Genomic DNA, 16,148 nt, shown 5'->3' with positions numbered 1-16,148 from the left:
ACATTGTTTTTACAGACTCAGGCTTTTCCTATGGGTTTATTATGTTTTATATAGTAATATGTAAAAATCAAATAGGAATTTCAGTGATAGAAGTTTCTTCCAGGTATCAACAAGAAGATGCTGTTCTTTAATTCTGAGAAGATAAATCCAAAAGTAAGAGAACAGCTGCTAAAAGCAGCCATAGGTCTCTAATGATTGGAGTGAAAGACTAAATTTTCTTCTGAGATGCAGTGTGACTAGAGACTTAGATTCTCTTCTATCCTCTTATACTGTTCAACCACTTTAGATAACCACTGATGTTTATCAAGTGCATTGTAAATCTTGTAGGAAAATATCGGTTATTTTGCTAATATAACGGTTCTTAAGCCACTTCTGGGGCTCTTATTCAGGAAGGAAGCAGAGGAATGAATATATCACCATACTTGTTGATTTTTGCCTACCGTCTGGGCCCCCATCACCACAGTAAGGGTTAAGCAGTTGTAGTTAACAGTAAGGAAAGAACAAAAGCAGCTTTAATACCAGTGGTGTTATCATGTTGTAGGTACTTATGTAAGCCACGTGTTACACAGTGTAATTGTAGACTGAATTAGGGCATGCTTTTGTCACCTGGCTTATTCCAAATTGAAGTTACTTCTGTTTGACTGTCCTTGGAAGAGCAGCATTGTACTTTAATAAATGAACAATCTTGGGCACGATTTCCTGAAATTTCTAAAACTACAAAATTAGGCAATAGCAATTCATGTAGCATATGACAGAAGTGCTGTTATTGACAGATAAACTATTGAGCCTGTGACTACAACTCATGATTTAATATGAACAGTCAGAAGAACATAAATGAGTTGAGACAGTCCAGATTTGGATGACTAAAAAAATTACTACTATTACATTTGAATATGAATTACATTTAACTGAGGTAACAAACTTTGTAGGCACTTTTTAAAAGTTGTTTGTACACAAATCCCTTTCTCCTCCTGGGGAACCAGTTGTTCTGTTTAGATTTAGGCAAAGAGCTTACAAATTGCCTACAAATAGGTCCTCAGGGGACAAAGCATGGTAAAAAAAGCAGTGACTTACTGGAAGGGCTCTGCAGCAGTTTGAAGAAACTAAGGTGAATCCCAGAAGCAGCTGGTGGAGCATGGTGCTTAAACTAATATGCCCTACAAAATTAGTTTGGAGGCGCAAGCTACAAGGATGCAGCTACACTGCCACTGTCTCCAGGCATATTCCATTTGCAGTTAACCGAGCTATATTTGGACTGTTTTCCACTGCACAATGCACAGCATGTCCTATGTTTGTACACTCCTTAGCAAAATGGGACCCTACTCTTGACTGACCTCTAGACCACAAAAAGATACTAATAATAAACACCAAGGAAATAAATGATGACTTACCACATTTGATATATTTCCTCCAGCATGCAAAAGCAATACTAATATGTACAGCAGCACAATGTAAGCAGATTCTGATGTATGCTATGTATTTTTAGCACAATGGCCTTGATCCAGACATTTCTGACAACATCTTCTACTGTCTTTCATCATTTTGAAGTAAAATTATGTAGGGTACTCTAGATTTGAAGTAACTGAGGTCTAGTATTAAAATTACTGTAGAACAAAAATCTAGTTTACTAGCACCCTTTAGACAACTGCTGAGCAAACAACTGAGCAATAAATCACTCAATAGGTGGCACAAGTAATTTTTGTCCCAGTCTTCATAGGTTGTGCTGCAAAATAAATGCAAGTCTAGAAGAGAAATTTACCTCCTCTGCTGCCTATATTTATGCTTTATGTTTATAAATAATTGATTTTGAAAACTAATATAACAAAATAAGAATATTTAGAATTCCACTGATGGCCTTCTTATGATAACGTAAGTACTTGGCTTCTGCAAAAAACCAGGTCAAGTAAATTCAGATGTGGTAGAGGTCTCACCAAAAATTAAATACTGGTACTGAATATAGTAACATTTCTTATGACTTCATGTGAAGGGAAGTTATGGGACAGAAAACAATGAGATTGGTAAAGGAAAAATGCTGTTACTTTATTTAGCTGAGATCTAGTCAACATCTTAAATTATCCTCATTGTGTATTAAAATGATTCTCAGAGGTTCCATCTAGGATGTGGCATCAGAGAGACACTGTAAGATTGTCTCCCCTTTTACACATGGTCAGAGCACAAATAATGAGAAAAGAATGAAATGTGGACTAGTTTTACAATGGGCCATAAAATTTTTATTAAATCTGTGGGTGGCATTTGCTAACAGCATACTCTGAAGTGATGAAAGGGAGAACTGATGAGGAAGAGAAAAAAAAGAAGAGCAAGGATGACAAGAAGAAAATGTGTGCAGCAGGCAGTGAAGTAAAGCTGAAGTGATAATAATCAACAGATCATTAAAAAGAAAACAATGCTGAAAGGAATATCACAGGAGGAAAAAAATCATATGCTGATATTGTCACTGAGTGCCTGATAATTCTTGCTGAAGCTGCTTCAGTAACTTCATGTGCCAACCTTGAGCATCAGACAGAGGAGCGACAAACTGTTACAACAATCTTGGTTTGGTTCAAGGTGAAGCATGTGTGCATTTTCAGGATGTTTTATCTTCATCTGCCTTCAAATACAAAAGAAAGATGCCATCAACTTCTGTGTCATTTTAAAATGATTCCTACTAATAAAGTTTTATTAGCCTTCTTCAGATAAGAATAAAGAAAAACCACCAAACAAAAAATGCAGTCATGATTAGAATTTCATGTATGTAAAATTATGTATATGATTTACAATGTACTATTCAGGCATAGTAGTAACAATATTCTCCTCTCCAAACACTAAAGAGATTAAGAAAGCTCTCAGCAAAGACCAACAGGAGCAGCAAAAATAAAATAAAAGAAAAAATCAACCAAAAACGCCAACCAAATAAACAACAACAACAACAACAACAACAACAAAAACAAACAAAAAAAGAAAACCACAACTTTTTACTCAGGAAACTTTGCTATATCTGGTGAAGTTTCTAAGGGTGTTACATGAGAAGATGGTGCTTGACATCCTGAGTGTCTTATCCAGACTACTAACATATTCTCTTCCCTGGACTTACAAGATCCAGCTCATCTCATATGCAGAAAAACTGCTCCTGCAGAGGTTTTTTTCTTTAGATCATCACTTCAGGATCTCACCTTTTGCTTGCCAAGCTCATTTAGTACTGAAACAGGACTCTTTTGCATATCATCCTTCACTCCTCGTCTTTGAGAAGAATGTTGAAATTAAGCCTGTGATGCCAGGAGTTGATGCTTTGCTCTCTGCCATGAACACTCAACCTGGGTACATGGTAAAGGGTGACCACTTGTTTGTGCAAGTGATTGAAAGTAGTTTCACCAATAGAAATATTTGGGTTGTTTGGAATAGCATTTAATCTGAAATTATAACTAGTGTTGTCTTCTTTGTGTTGCAACAAAAATCTATGGAAAGAGAATCATTTTACGTCTCTCCATTACAGCTGTAATTACTGTGGGAGGGTTAGAAGTCCCTGTGTGTTCATAGGCTCTATGTGGTGTCTTCATATAACCAGTAATGCTTTTCTCAGTAGCTACAGACAAATGAAAAAAAGTTGTTGGCTAAGCTGTTGTGAAAGCTTTAATTATTTGTATAAACGTTGTGGCAGTTTGAGCCACATTAGAAATCCAAAATCCAATTTCCAGGCTTCCCCACCCCTTCCCACAATTTATCCTAACACTGGAGAGAAACTTTCAGGCCGGAAGCTTCTATAGGGGAAGGGGGAAGTATATACATTTATTTACACAAATAAATATACTGTACAAACTAAAAGTAGCTATATATATATATATATATATTGCATTTCTATCAGTCCTTTTAAGCTCCTCCCTTTAACTTCAGTCCAGGAGCAGCCTTTCAAGGCTGATATGTAACGCAGTCTCTCTCGTGGGAGTGTTCTGGGCCCAAACGCTCCCCCCTCACCAAGCTCCAGCTGTTTATTGCAGTTTTTCCTCCTCATGAAGTCCAAGAAGATAGCTTTAAGTCCTTTCTCCTCGGTTCTGTGTCATTTCTACTGTATGATCTCTCTCTCCCAATCTCATACCTCGGTTTGTAGGCTACTGCAGTGTAGTTTAGCTTATCAAGCATCTGTGTCCTGGAATGTTGATTCCTCCTCGGGTTTTCGGCTGTCCTCTATTTAGATCACGGCAGAGACATCCTCTGGGCCTCTCTTCGGTCCGTCTCCAATTTCGCCTGGGATTCCTTTCCCTAGCTCCGAGCTGTTTCGTCAGCAGCCCATCCACTTGGCTCTGCTTAAATGCTGAGCCTTAAAATCCACCTCCCACCAGTCTTAATGCAGTGAGGGGGGAAAAAGCCCCCTAGCCTTGGCCACAGGCAGAGTTCGGTCCAGTTATACACTATCCCAAGCGTACTGCAGGTGCAGGGTGGGGGGGAAGAAGAGGGCTTAGCCTCCTCCCTCTTACCTCAGGTGCTGTGAATCTCTTCCTTCACAGCACACACTCCAAATGCTGCCTCCAACTCTGGCCCAGGCAGAGTTGGGGGGGCTGCAGGGCTCCCCTCTCTCCCCCCGGAGGGGAGGCAGAACACCAAGACTGCCAACAGCTTCCAGTGCTGTGTATATATGATTTTGAGCAGAAGCGAACAATATGAATGGTGATTGGCTCTCCAGGGAACACTGCCCTGGCACCCAATCACTTCTGAGCTCCCCCTGACTCTCAGAGGGGGGCCAATCTCAACCTATGACAAACATATAAATGAAGGTTGTGTTTTCTTCTTCCTTGAAGTGCTGATTTTGTGTGCATACTCATGGCTTTGGAGAGGTGAACAGTCACACCCCTCATAGGTTCAAACTGTGATTGGACAAATTTACTGAGGACTAATCCATTGAATATTGTTAAATTTAACGATAGTGACTCTAGTACAGGGTGTTTCTGGACTACAACTCCCCAGAGCTGGAAAGCATTCATGCTTGTCTGGTTTACGGTCCTTCTTTTCCGACTATTATAAATGCTGAATCTTCATCCAGATGCTTATCCTTAAATAAACCTCTACTCCCTTCCAAAAGAGACATCCTCCCAATATACTTATCTTTCTTCCCAAATAGATGGGCAATCGGAAATAACTGTGGGATAAATCAGAGAAAAACAAATGAAAGGAAATGCCCTCAAGTTGTGACAGGGGAGGTTATTGGATATTAGGAAACATTTCCTCACAGAAAGGATTGTCAACCACTGGAACAGGCTGCCCAGGGAAGTGGTTGAGTCACCATTCCTGGAGGTATTTACAAGAGGTACAGATGTGGCTCTTGCGGACGTGGTTTAGTGGACTTGGCATTGTTATATTTATGGTTGAACTCAACGATTTTAAGGGTTTTTCTAACCTAAATGATTTTATGATTCTATGAAAAAAATGAGAGGAGTGAGGAGAAATAGCATAGAGCGCTCCCCATAGCAATCAGCATTTGTGGAGCAAGAACTCTGGTCCAATTCAACATATCTGTTTTCAGGGCACAGCTACAGTGCCCTACCAATGTAACTTTTGCTTTTCTAGGGAACTGTAATACTTCTGTTTTTCCAAACAAATGGTTCTAGCACACCAGGGGCAATAAACACTTCTAACAGTCTGCAACAGGCACTGCAAAATTAAAGCTAAATATAGAAGTTGTGCTGTGAATCCCACTTGCTTTTGACAATAGATAATTGTGCAACCGGAAAACGGTGCCATTAAAGGGTGAAAGACGAGCCATCGTAATTGAACAGGAAGTGTCACAAGGAATTTCTATGGGGTCCATAATTTTCTATCTATGGGAGTTACGCTTTTGTGCTCCCACGGTAATTTTTCAGTCTCACTGCAGAAACGCAGATTTGGAGATCAGAAGCACAACAGCCGCCAGCTGCCAGCGTGTCTCTGTGCTTTACAGATTGGGTTTGGTTTCAGGCAGTTCTACTCGGGGCGGAGAGCCAGGGCACTGAAACACCCACTCGGTTATCCTGTGCGAGCCCGAAATTCCGGCTGCTCCGCCGGGAGATCCACCCTCCTTGCTCTGGACGTGTCCCCAGCCCCGGCTGGTGGTGGCGGCTGCCGGGACGGGGCGGGCCGTGCCGAAACCTGGCGGCGACAGAGAGGAAGGAGACGGAGGCGGTGCCGGCGGAGGAGGTTGAGGCACCTGCGGGACGGTGTTGTGACGGTGCCAGGGCGGTGCTGTGGCGGCACTGGGGCGGAGCGGAGCCGGGCCCGCCCCCGGGCCCGCCCCCGCCGTCTGGGGGCCCCGCTCCGCCCCGGCCCGCGGCTGCCGGGAGCGGCCCCACGCGCTCGTGCGGGCAGTGCGCAGGCGCGGCGGGCGCAGCCGGGCGGCGGAAGCGGCGCGGGGGGCGGGCGGCCGAGGCCGGCGGCGGCGGCGGCGGGGGCGGCTCATGGCTCCGTGGGCAGCCGGGCGGCCGGGCCGTGCGCGCCGTTAGCGCTCCCCGAGGAGGCCGCTCCGGCGGGTGAAGGGGCGAGGCGCCGCCGGCCCCTCCTGTGGCAGCAGCTCCGGCTCCGTGTCGCGGGCGCGGTGGTGGCGGGTCCGGCTCCGCGCCGCCTCCCTGCGGGCGGGTGTTATGGCCCCTTGGGGGAGCGCAGAGGGGTCCCCGGCTTGGAGGTCAGCGCAGCTCCTGCTCATCGTCGCCTCCTGCTGTGGTAGGTACCGGGCAGTGACGCCGCCCGCCCGCCTCCGTGTCGTGGGCCGGGAGGCGGCCGCGGGGAGGGGGAACAAAGCGGCCTTTCTCCCGACCGGGCTCGGCGGGGGGCCTGGGACCGCCCGGCACCGTCGCCGGGCCCCGCTGGGGTCCGCCAGACTTCCCCTTCTCCGCGCACAGCCCCGTTTCCCTCTCCGAGCTTAACTGCTCCAGGACTCGCTCGAGGGTTTTTTTGCTTTGTTTTGTTTGGTTTAGAGGTTTTTGTGTGTTATCTACCTATCTGTTTATTTATTTGTTAGCTGTGGGGGCGGGAGGAAATCTCCTCAGGGAAGTCCTCAAAACTGGGGCCGGGGTTCCGGGGCTTGGCCCAGCTCTCCCGCAGATGTGCGCTGCCGGGAACTCCGGAGTTGGCGCCGGGCCGCGCAAACAAACCAGCCCCAAATCCTCTGAGTCACGAGTAGTCGCTGCCTGTGGATAATGGGGTTGGATGCTTGGGAGATGTTCCACGTCCGGCCTAGTGTCGGGGGTAGGGCGGCCCGTCTGGGCCGGGGGCCGGCGCTGGGTGATGAGTTTGTGACACATCAGCACAGGCCTGGAAGCCCTTCCGGGGACCTTTGCTTCGGCTCAGCCTGCCTGCAGCTCATACCGGAATGGCATTTCATCCCTGAGTATAAACACGTCTTTAAACAGAGCTGCTAATGAAAAATATTTGTGCAAATGTGTTAGGCAACGTACTGAGGTTGGTTTTTGCAATATGCTGGTGGCCCAGTAACACGTGATAGATCAAAACACAGATACTTGACAAGGAGTGTCGTTTCATGTTTTCTCAGGGAGTTGTGTTTGTTTTATGAAGTCGAGCGTGGTTGTGTCCATGGGCCTCCGGCGGGAGAAGTAGCCTTTGGCACAGCGCTGGGTACGTGCCTTGCCCTGAGCAGGACAGCGACGTGGGCCCTGCTTCAGCAGTTGCTGAAGTAGATGCCTTTGCCTTTAACACGTGATTGAACATCTGAAATTGGAATCTCTTTTACTCTTTAGGAAAACAAACTTGAGTCTGGAACATCAAGATATTTCAGATTTGTCTGTGCCAAGTGCTTTGTCCAGCACATGCCTGTGCTGCAACAATCAATCCATACTCAATCAATCCAAAGTGTAGACATACCACAGAAATTTGTGAGAGCATTTCCCATTTTATATTTACGTGAGTAGAAAAGTAAGGTAGCCTTCTTCAAACAGAGCTACAGATATGCCAGTACCTGCAACTGAATAGCTACTCTGGGAAAGTTTAATTTTTGGGGGGCCTACTTGCATGAACAACAGAAGGTACTGACCAGTCTTTTAAATGCATACAAAGTGAAGCAAAAGAGTTTTGTGTGAAAAGCTGAATTGCAAGCACAGCTATAAAGGAATTGGCTAATGGTAGAGCAAAAAGTGGTAGCAAAAATCTCGTTTGGATATATTAAGCTGTTCTTGTGTTTGCATACTTTATGTACTTGAGAAATTTAATTTCTGTGCAAACTTTTTTTTAACAAGCTCTTGTGTGCTAACTTTATTATACTTGTTGCTGAATCAAAGTAAAAAGTCAAAATGATAATTGTGATATCCCTCATCAGCCTGACCTAAGTAGATTGTTTCAAATTGTGATGCTGTAACTTAGGTTTTATTCCAGTATTTCCCTTATAAAAATTTAAATCATAAGAACAATCTTGAGTTAGAGAAAAAACAACCAAATAAAATTCTTGCTGAATAACATTTTTGATAGACTTTTAATCAAGACTTTCCAACGTTCAGCCAAGAAGGCTCTATAATTTTCTTTTGCCTTGCAGAGAAATGCATCGCCATCCTTTATTGCCATTGCCAGGAAAGACAAGCTGCTTTTGATTTTGATCACCATGCTATACTGCCTCATCCTCATGAGGGATTAGTTTCTCCTAACACTTTTTGTTACAAATGTCTGAAGTTCTGACCAGTTTCACTACTCAAAGGAAAGGAACTTTCTCCTCCCCAGGCCAGAGCGTCAAAAGCATTCACTGTGTAGTACTGCCCTTTCCCTAGTTTTCATTTTGATTTCTCCTGTTTATTTCTTTTGGGAGAAGGAAGTGGGACTGGGAACTATGCCTCATTAAAACATTTTACCTTCCTGTACAACTGCTTTTAGCTCTTGAAACTAAACTAATTTAGTATTGGCATGAGTCTGAACAAGACATTACTGTCAGCAGAGCTCTGGACTGTGATGCTGATCCTGAGCAGAGCCTTGCAGATGTCGTTATGATAAGGCTTTGAATGCTGTAGACAATGCCCAAGGTAAATGCATGCTTGGAAAAGCAATGGTGCATCAGTTTGGTTGCCTTCCATTATGCAGTTGCACAGCTAAAATATCTAGAATTTTCCACTAATTAAAATACTAAATTCACCAAGGTTGTTATGTGGGCATTGAGCTCTCCAGAGAATGTTCCTCTGTTTCCCTGTGGTTAGTGAATTTTTCAAACCTTCCTTCTGATGATGACTATAATTATAAAAATTTGAGAAGGAGGAATACTGATGAGTGAAATATTGGAATAGCACTGACTAACAAGAATTATAGCTTGGTAGAGCATTGGGTAATGGTATTTTTTGTTTTATATTTCTGGCTTTCCTGTTGGCTTGAGAGTTTTATATCCAAGAAATAATTGATTGTATATGTCTCTACATAATCCTGGCATAGCTTGTACTGGTACAAATATAAAGATATTTGTTCTTATCTCAAAGGCTCTAACAGTTATCTGAGTTCAAAACAGAATCATATGTGCTGCAAAGTAATTTTTTAGGGGGAAAAATGTAATTTGAGAAATAAGTCCTGTTCTTGAGGGCAGTGTTTTTCAAACCAAAGTTCCATGATTGAAAAATTGGAAATCAAGTGAATCTTGGAATCATAGAATCATGTAGGTCAGAAAAGACCTTAAAGATCATTGAGTCCAACTGTAATCCTAGCACTGCTATGTCCGTCACTAAACCGTGTCCCTAAACAACATATCTACACATCTTTTAAATACTTCAAGGATATTTATCTTACTTGTTTTCTTGTTAAAACATGAGTTTAGATTAGAGAACTGAATTTCTAATGTTACCCTTTTGTTTGATTTTTATTTCACTCTTGGCAGAATAATAGTTTATATCTTACTGGTATTGTAATGCAGCATTTTCAGGACCGGTTTGGGAGGGATTGGTGTTCCAGAGCACAGGTTGAGTTATGAAAAGTCTCTGAGGTGGCACACTGCAAAAACTAGGACATGCCTTCCTTTGGAATGGAGTCTAGAAGCATGGGCATTTGGCTTCTTCAGGTTTCTGGAAATTCAAATTTTTTATAGTCTTAAGTATACTTGTTGCCCTGATAATTAATTTGAATTTCTTTCCCACTGAACAGAAGACTACAGGAAACTTTAACAGAGTTCTGTACAGTTGGCAGTAGTCAGTGGTACAGTAGGTAAATCTCCCTGCTTCTGGCTTCACCACATGTAAAGGTGCATCAAAGAGAAATACTTACAGTAGTAGGACAGGGAGACTAAAAGAGTTCAAGGGTAGAAGTGGGGGCAGATAGAGATCAGTGTTAATTGTCCTTATCTCCAGTGTGGTTTTGGCTTTAGTGAGTACCCTTTGAAGGACTAATGGCTGAGAAACATCGGGGGAGGTCAGAAAATTATTATTCCCAAAAATTGTGGTGGAAACTATGTTGTATGTTGAACTACTGAGACAGCAGTGCTACGATCATTATTTCGTCCCTTTAAAAAAAATACTGCATTTATATAAGCTTTAAAACACTTGGTTATGGATTAGAATCATTCCAGGTTTCCGTAGAACGGATGTTATTTGAGATTATAACAGGAACATATGTATATAATTCATTGTTCATTTAGTTTTAGGTAAGACAGGTAAAATTGCCATAAAAGTTCACTGGTCAGGACCTGAATTTTACTTGCATGTCAGTTTGCTAATGATGGTATGAGATGAGGAAGAATAAATAGTTCTTTGGATCCATTCACCTTGTTTGAAATAATAGCCTGAATCATGTAAGCAAATAAGGTCTGCCAGGCAGTTTATTTAATTTTCTAAAGAAGTTGAACTCTGAAGCCAGAACAGACTGTCCTAATGGAATGGCTTGGCTTAATAAATTATTGTATTTTAAGCTCCTGAATGCCAGTCTTTAGTGCCACTTTTGTGAACAGATTTATTTTGCTAAGCTGTAAATAATATTGTCGGCAAACCCACTGCATTTAATTTATTAGAACAGTTTTGTAGTCCTTGAAGTGAAAATGTCCTAATTTTAATGCCATAGAAATTTGTACTGTATGTAAGTTGGTCATGTCAGCTCGTACAAGTACATGCATATTCAGCTGGCTGTTCAGAGCCACAATTAGGTCTGTAGTCAAAGTATCTGTGAGATCATGTGGACAATATTCAAAGCAATGTTCCTTTGAGGGGAGAAGAAGAAAACCCACATCCAAGACAACCTTGTAGCAAAAAGAATTTGAAAATTGAATCTAAGGTAGTTGGTGTGATTGTTATTATGCACTAAATGAGAACTTTGTCATCCATAGGAAGAGCAAAGACCTACTTGTAACTAGAATCAGGACAAAAGCCATCTGACTCCATTCCTGTCATCAGAGCAAAGCGTGTAATTAGCATGGCTTTTTCATCTGTTTCTGTCATCTGTTTCTGTCATTGCTAGGAGAGGAAGAGCTCTGTTCTGTTAGTGTTGGAAAGGCCCTACAGGTGAATCTGTTTACTTTAGTCACTCCAGTTTCAGTCTCAAATAGATGTAAACTGTATGGGTATTATTTTCAAGTAAGCCCTAAATATTATCATTTTATACTTGACCTGGCTAAAACTTTAATTATGGTCATTCTTATAGTTTGTTAACAAATCTCAGAATTTTAAACTTAATGTCTTTGGTACATTCCTTCTCACATCATTTATCTTTTACCATATACCTCAGTTTCCCAAGTTGTAGACATTATTTCCATGCTCATTAAGTATAATTCACTAATTTCCTTACAGTTTTTTAAAAATTCATGAGTTTTATTTGTACAGTGTAAAGTGTGGTTTTGCTTTCTTAGATGTCTCTGCATTTTCTAGTTTTAGTGTTCCATTTATACTGTCCCAGATAGTTAATGATTATGTTAAATGCTGGAACAGCTGAGACATCTAGCTAGGCAGTAATTGAAAGAGTGGGATTTGTTGACAGCCTGGGATGATTTTGGCTTGTATGTATTTCATAATTACTAGCTGTAACATTTTGCAGTACTGGTTGTTACTGAGGTGTCCTTTGGTCAGCAAAATTCAACCTCTGTAGTTTACATGGCTGTAAGAAAATGCTGGGTGCCAGTGCATTTGATACTATGGAAGTTGGTTGTAGATCTGATTCCTTGTGTTTATCCCCTCACTAGAAATAAATGCTCAAAGTGATTTATAGCCAGCTGTATGATACCAGAGTCTGAAGAATTGTGTTGTGCTGACTATGATCTTTTTTGTTTCCTACCCTTGATTTTTTTGCTGCAGTTGTTACTTCACTGATGCTTCAGTACGGGAAGCTTTACATTTGCATTGAAATATATAGTGTTGATTCTTGTATCAAAGTTAAAACTACTAAATTCTGCATAATTGACAGATCAGTGCACATACTTAAAAAGCGGTAATCTCAATTGTGGATCAGACTTATTTCTCTGGACAGATACTTTAAATTTGGATGTACTATAACTTTTGCTACATTGTTAACACTGATGGTGACTTTTTGTCAAGGCTAGCTTAGTTAGTAGCTATCTGTTAGATTTTTTTTCACTTCTGTTCTATTTGATACTCTGAATTTTAGGTTATGAGGGAATTTATGTATAGCTTTCTCAACTGTTTTGTGAGGAACAACTTTCTGGAACTAGTCAGGAAGTTAGCAAGCAAAAGTAGGAGCCTCCCCAAAATTAAGAAAGCTTCCAAGTAGACCATATTTAGAAGTGGGGGGAAGGGAGTCACACAAAACCATTTAGTTTAGTACCTTGAGTTGTCATAAGATGGTCTTTCTTTTCACTTAAGCATCTTCTGAGTTTTCAGTACTTTCCCAGATACCTTCAGTTCGTTATGGAAATTTTTGTTGTGCAAGAAAGCTGAACTTGCCCACCCTTAGTAAAATAGAAATTCAGCAAAGCAATGGAAGTGAACTAGTTGTGTTTCTCTGTAAGTGGAAAGTACACTTGAACTATATATTGGGATGTGAACTGCATGTTTGGCCTGTCTGATTGTGTGTAATTCATGACTACTTCTGGACCTCTGAGATATTTCCTCTGCTAAGGGGAAGCCCCTGGGACTGACTGTGGGTAACCAGAGCAGACTTTAAAAGCGTGTTGGACCCAGAAAACAGTAGAGTGGTACTCTAACAAACGGTGTGAGCACACTTTGACATGTAGAGGAAGTCTATAATGAAGTTGCTTGTGTTTAAAAGTTAAAAAAAAATTATTCCTCTAGAGGGTCCTGTAACTTGGGTTTATTACTCCATCTTTGTATGCACCTATTGGGAGACACATATAGGTCCCTCTGAAAGTACAGAATAATAGTGATAATAGTTCTTTCATGGAAAAAATAGAATTTTCTTTTTCCTCTAGTTTTTACAGTGTTACTAAGAAATAAGTTTGTTCTAGTCAATGTCTCTTAAAAATTTACTGATCCTACTCATTCAAGGAGCTGCTCCTTTAGAAAGAACTCTTTACTAATTGAAGGTGAGCAATTTAGAACAGGAAATGGAAGTCTTGTTGATGCGCCTTGTAGCAGGAAGGCACACACTTATATTCATGTACTCCGACTTCTAGATTTTAGCTGTATATGAATTTTCATAAGACACCGGTTAATTACTTTTTTTCCTACACTTAACAAAGTGTATTAGAATCCAATGAATTAGTATACCTTGGTAGGGTGTTTTCCTTCTATGAAATTGTATTTTGAGTATCTCAAGTAAAAGCTTCAGTTAGGGATATTGCAGTTACTGGGACTGAGATAGTGAATAGGCCACATGCAGTAAACAAATCCTTATATATGTTCCTCTTATCACATGGTTTTAAGTGGAGACTTTAACCCTCCCCTCCTTTTTTTCCTGCACATAGAGCTCAACAGAGTAATTTCCAAAGAGAGATTGATTCTAGAGTCCTAGTTAATGTGCTGTTTTATTCATAGTATTGTTGTATTTGCTTCAGCCTGCTCTTCATATTCCTAAGCAATTACAGTTTTCCATTTGCTCTTAAGAAGTGCTCAGGGAGAGTGCATAGGGATTTAACTCAACATGTATGTCTAAACCATATGGAAATATTTTTAACTGGTCTTGGAAGAGTACATATTTAATTTTTTCCCAGTTAGTTTTTTTAAAAGTATGGCAAAAGAATATATGCCCTGCCCATGATCTAAACATCAGTTTAAATAATGTGAGAGAGGTGCCTTTTGATAGGTCAGGAAGATGAATGACAAAATCATCAGACACATGACTCTTGATCATAGCAACATGCATTTGGAAGTACTGACTGGGATGGATTGGGGTGATTGTGTAATTAGTAGAAATGGCTTCCCTTGTCAGAGCACCTCCCACTGGTCATGTTTCCTATCTAAAGGTGCTGAAAGAGCAACCAGTTCCATGGCTAAAGTACAGCTATTGTCTATGCTTAGAGATGGTCATGAAGACTGGAGAACTGGGGTGACCAGGACGGGAAAGATGGGGACATCTTGTTAAGGCATGTTCACAGCTAAAGGTGGCAGAACTGTTCTTCAGAGTGGAAGAGGAGGCCAGGATGTCTGCGAGAGCAGTTGTTGTTTAAGAGGCTGTGCACGTAGAAGGGAGGAAGGGAACCAGCCTTTTATTTTAAAGGTGCTATGGTGGCTGAGTGAGCATCTAATAAGTCTAAGAGGTTACTCTTACAGGCAAGCAAGAAAAGGAGTTTGAGTGCAGGAAGAGCTTGGAAATTGCTTGAGGTCTTGCTCTCTGGCCCTCTTCTCAGGCAGAGGGATGTTACAGAAACATTAGAGTCTTGCATTTTACCTGTGCTTTACAAAGTAAGTGGATAAATGGAGAACTTTGAACACTTTTTGATTCAGTATATGGCTTTATCAAAAACATCCTTTTTTGTGATCCCTCTTCTGACTGATACTGGCATTTGTGCACTCTAGCAACTTTATTGCAGGATGTGCCTGGGAGGTGCATGTTTATAGAGCCCAGTTACTACTGACCTGTTGTTGGTGATCCAGCTAATGCTGTCTCCAGTGCCTGTTCCCTAGTTTGTCTCACTTCAATTCCTTATTTCAAAGTATCTGTTGTGTCTGTCATCTGTGCACCCTGGAACAAAGCTTCAGTGATATCACAGTTCTCGTGTAAATGACAATCCATACCACAGCTGAGTGATAATGTTACTGTCTTGTTTAAAGTCCACAATGGTAGCTTTCTGGTTTTCTTCATCCATTTTGGAAATGTGGGACAGTACTGCCTGTACAGGCCTTTTACCTTTACACTGTAAGATCAGTAAGGCTTGGGAGAAGGACTATACCTTTATTTTCTTGCCCTGAGTGAGGAGCACAGTCTGCTTTCCCCACTATCAGTTGGAACTGCAGAGCTTGTATGTGGTGCCTTTGTGGTCCCTGAGGAGTTTTGGTGGAATAAGAGATCCTGTGTTCTAAATGTGGTTTTTTGAATGAATATCTTATAATATTCAGCTGTACATCTGTCTTAAAATGTTAATTAAAAGCATGGAAGCCAGGAAGATGTATGTGAGAATCAAGTGAACAGGTCTACGTTTGACTTTCTTTCATCAGTTTTCTCAAACTGTCTCTATCTTGTGGCTTTACAAAGGAGGTGGAAATGAAGTCTAGATAGAGCTACTTAAAGTGTTGGGCTTGAAGGAATTCAGCACAAAACGAAAAAGCTTTCAGAAAGGATTGATGATCAAAATAAAGTTGAATTTAAATTTTTAATCTGAGATCTTGCTTGCTGACCGTACTGCACATTTGGGAGCCAATAAAGTGCTCAAAGCACCTAATTTGAAATAAACATGCACAGTTTCTCAGGCGTGTGTGGTATTCAGCTGAAATGATCACATCAAACAGGGGTTTTTTAAGAGTTTCTCTGATGGGAAGGAGGTCTGAACTAGCTTTAAACTTGCGAGTTGTTGAATATGGTTTATAAATTATTGCTATGAATGTAAGGATCATGGCATCAGATTCTTATTAAGCAACTTCTTTGTGCCTCTACTGAAATATTGTGTATGTATGTATGGCCAGTCTTCGCGAGCGAAGATTTGGGAAAGGTCATTAACCCTTCGAGCCTGCGCAGTGGATTTTTTAGGTGAGACACAGTGTGCGGTGGTCTAGTGGTTAGGGTGCAGCACTCTCACCGCTGCGACCCGGGTTCGATTCCCAGGTCCCCCGGGCAGATGGAGCTCGTCAGCCCTGTCAGGCAATCCATCTAAGAGAAGG

At 41.5% G+C, this 16,148-nt stretch overlaps 1 protein-coding gene and 1 long non-coding RNA gene across 2 annotated transcripts in view; one reads left to right on the top strand and one right to left on the bottom strand.

Annotated features, from left to right (window-relative positions):
• Window positions 1–2,015: 2,015 nt before the first annotated feature.
• LOC108493198 lies at window positions 2,016–4,492 on the bottom strand. The gene is made up of 2 exons (XR_001873398.1): window positions 4,091–4,492; window positions 2,016–2,608 (listed from the first exon to the last, which is right to left on the bottom strand). It is a non-coding gene; the product is annotated as an uncharacterized LOC108493198 (long non-coding RNA).
• Window positions 4,493–6,529: 2,037 nt separating this feature from the next.
• LRP12 (LDL receptor related protein 12) overlaps window positions 6,530–16,148 on the top strand; it is a 48,807-nt gene continuing 39,188 nt past the window's right edge. Inside the window, exon 1 of the mRNA XM_017806395.1 lies at window positions 6,530–6,681. Within this exon, the coding sequence (XP_017661884.1) occupies window positions 6,603–6,681 (79 nt within the window). The 5' untranslated portion in view covers window positions 6,530–6,602. The remainder of the gene's footprint in view (window positions 6,682–16,148) is intronic.

Source organism: Lepidothrix coronata, unplaced genomic scaffold, assembly GCF_001604755.1.
Source record: "Lepidothrix coronata isolate B3197 unplaced genomic scaffold, Lepidothrix_coronata-1.0 Scaffold15, whole genome shotgun sequence".
Taxonomy (NCBI): Eukaryota; Metazoa; Chordata; class Aves; order Passeriformes; family Pipridae; genus Lepidothrix; species Lepidothrix coronata.
The sequence above is the reverse complement of the archived record's forward strand: the minus strand, read 5'-3'. Positions and strand labels throughout refer to the sequence as shown.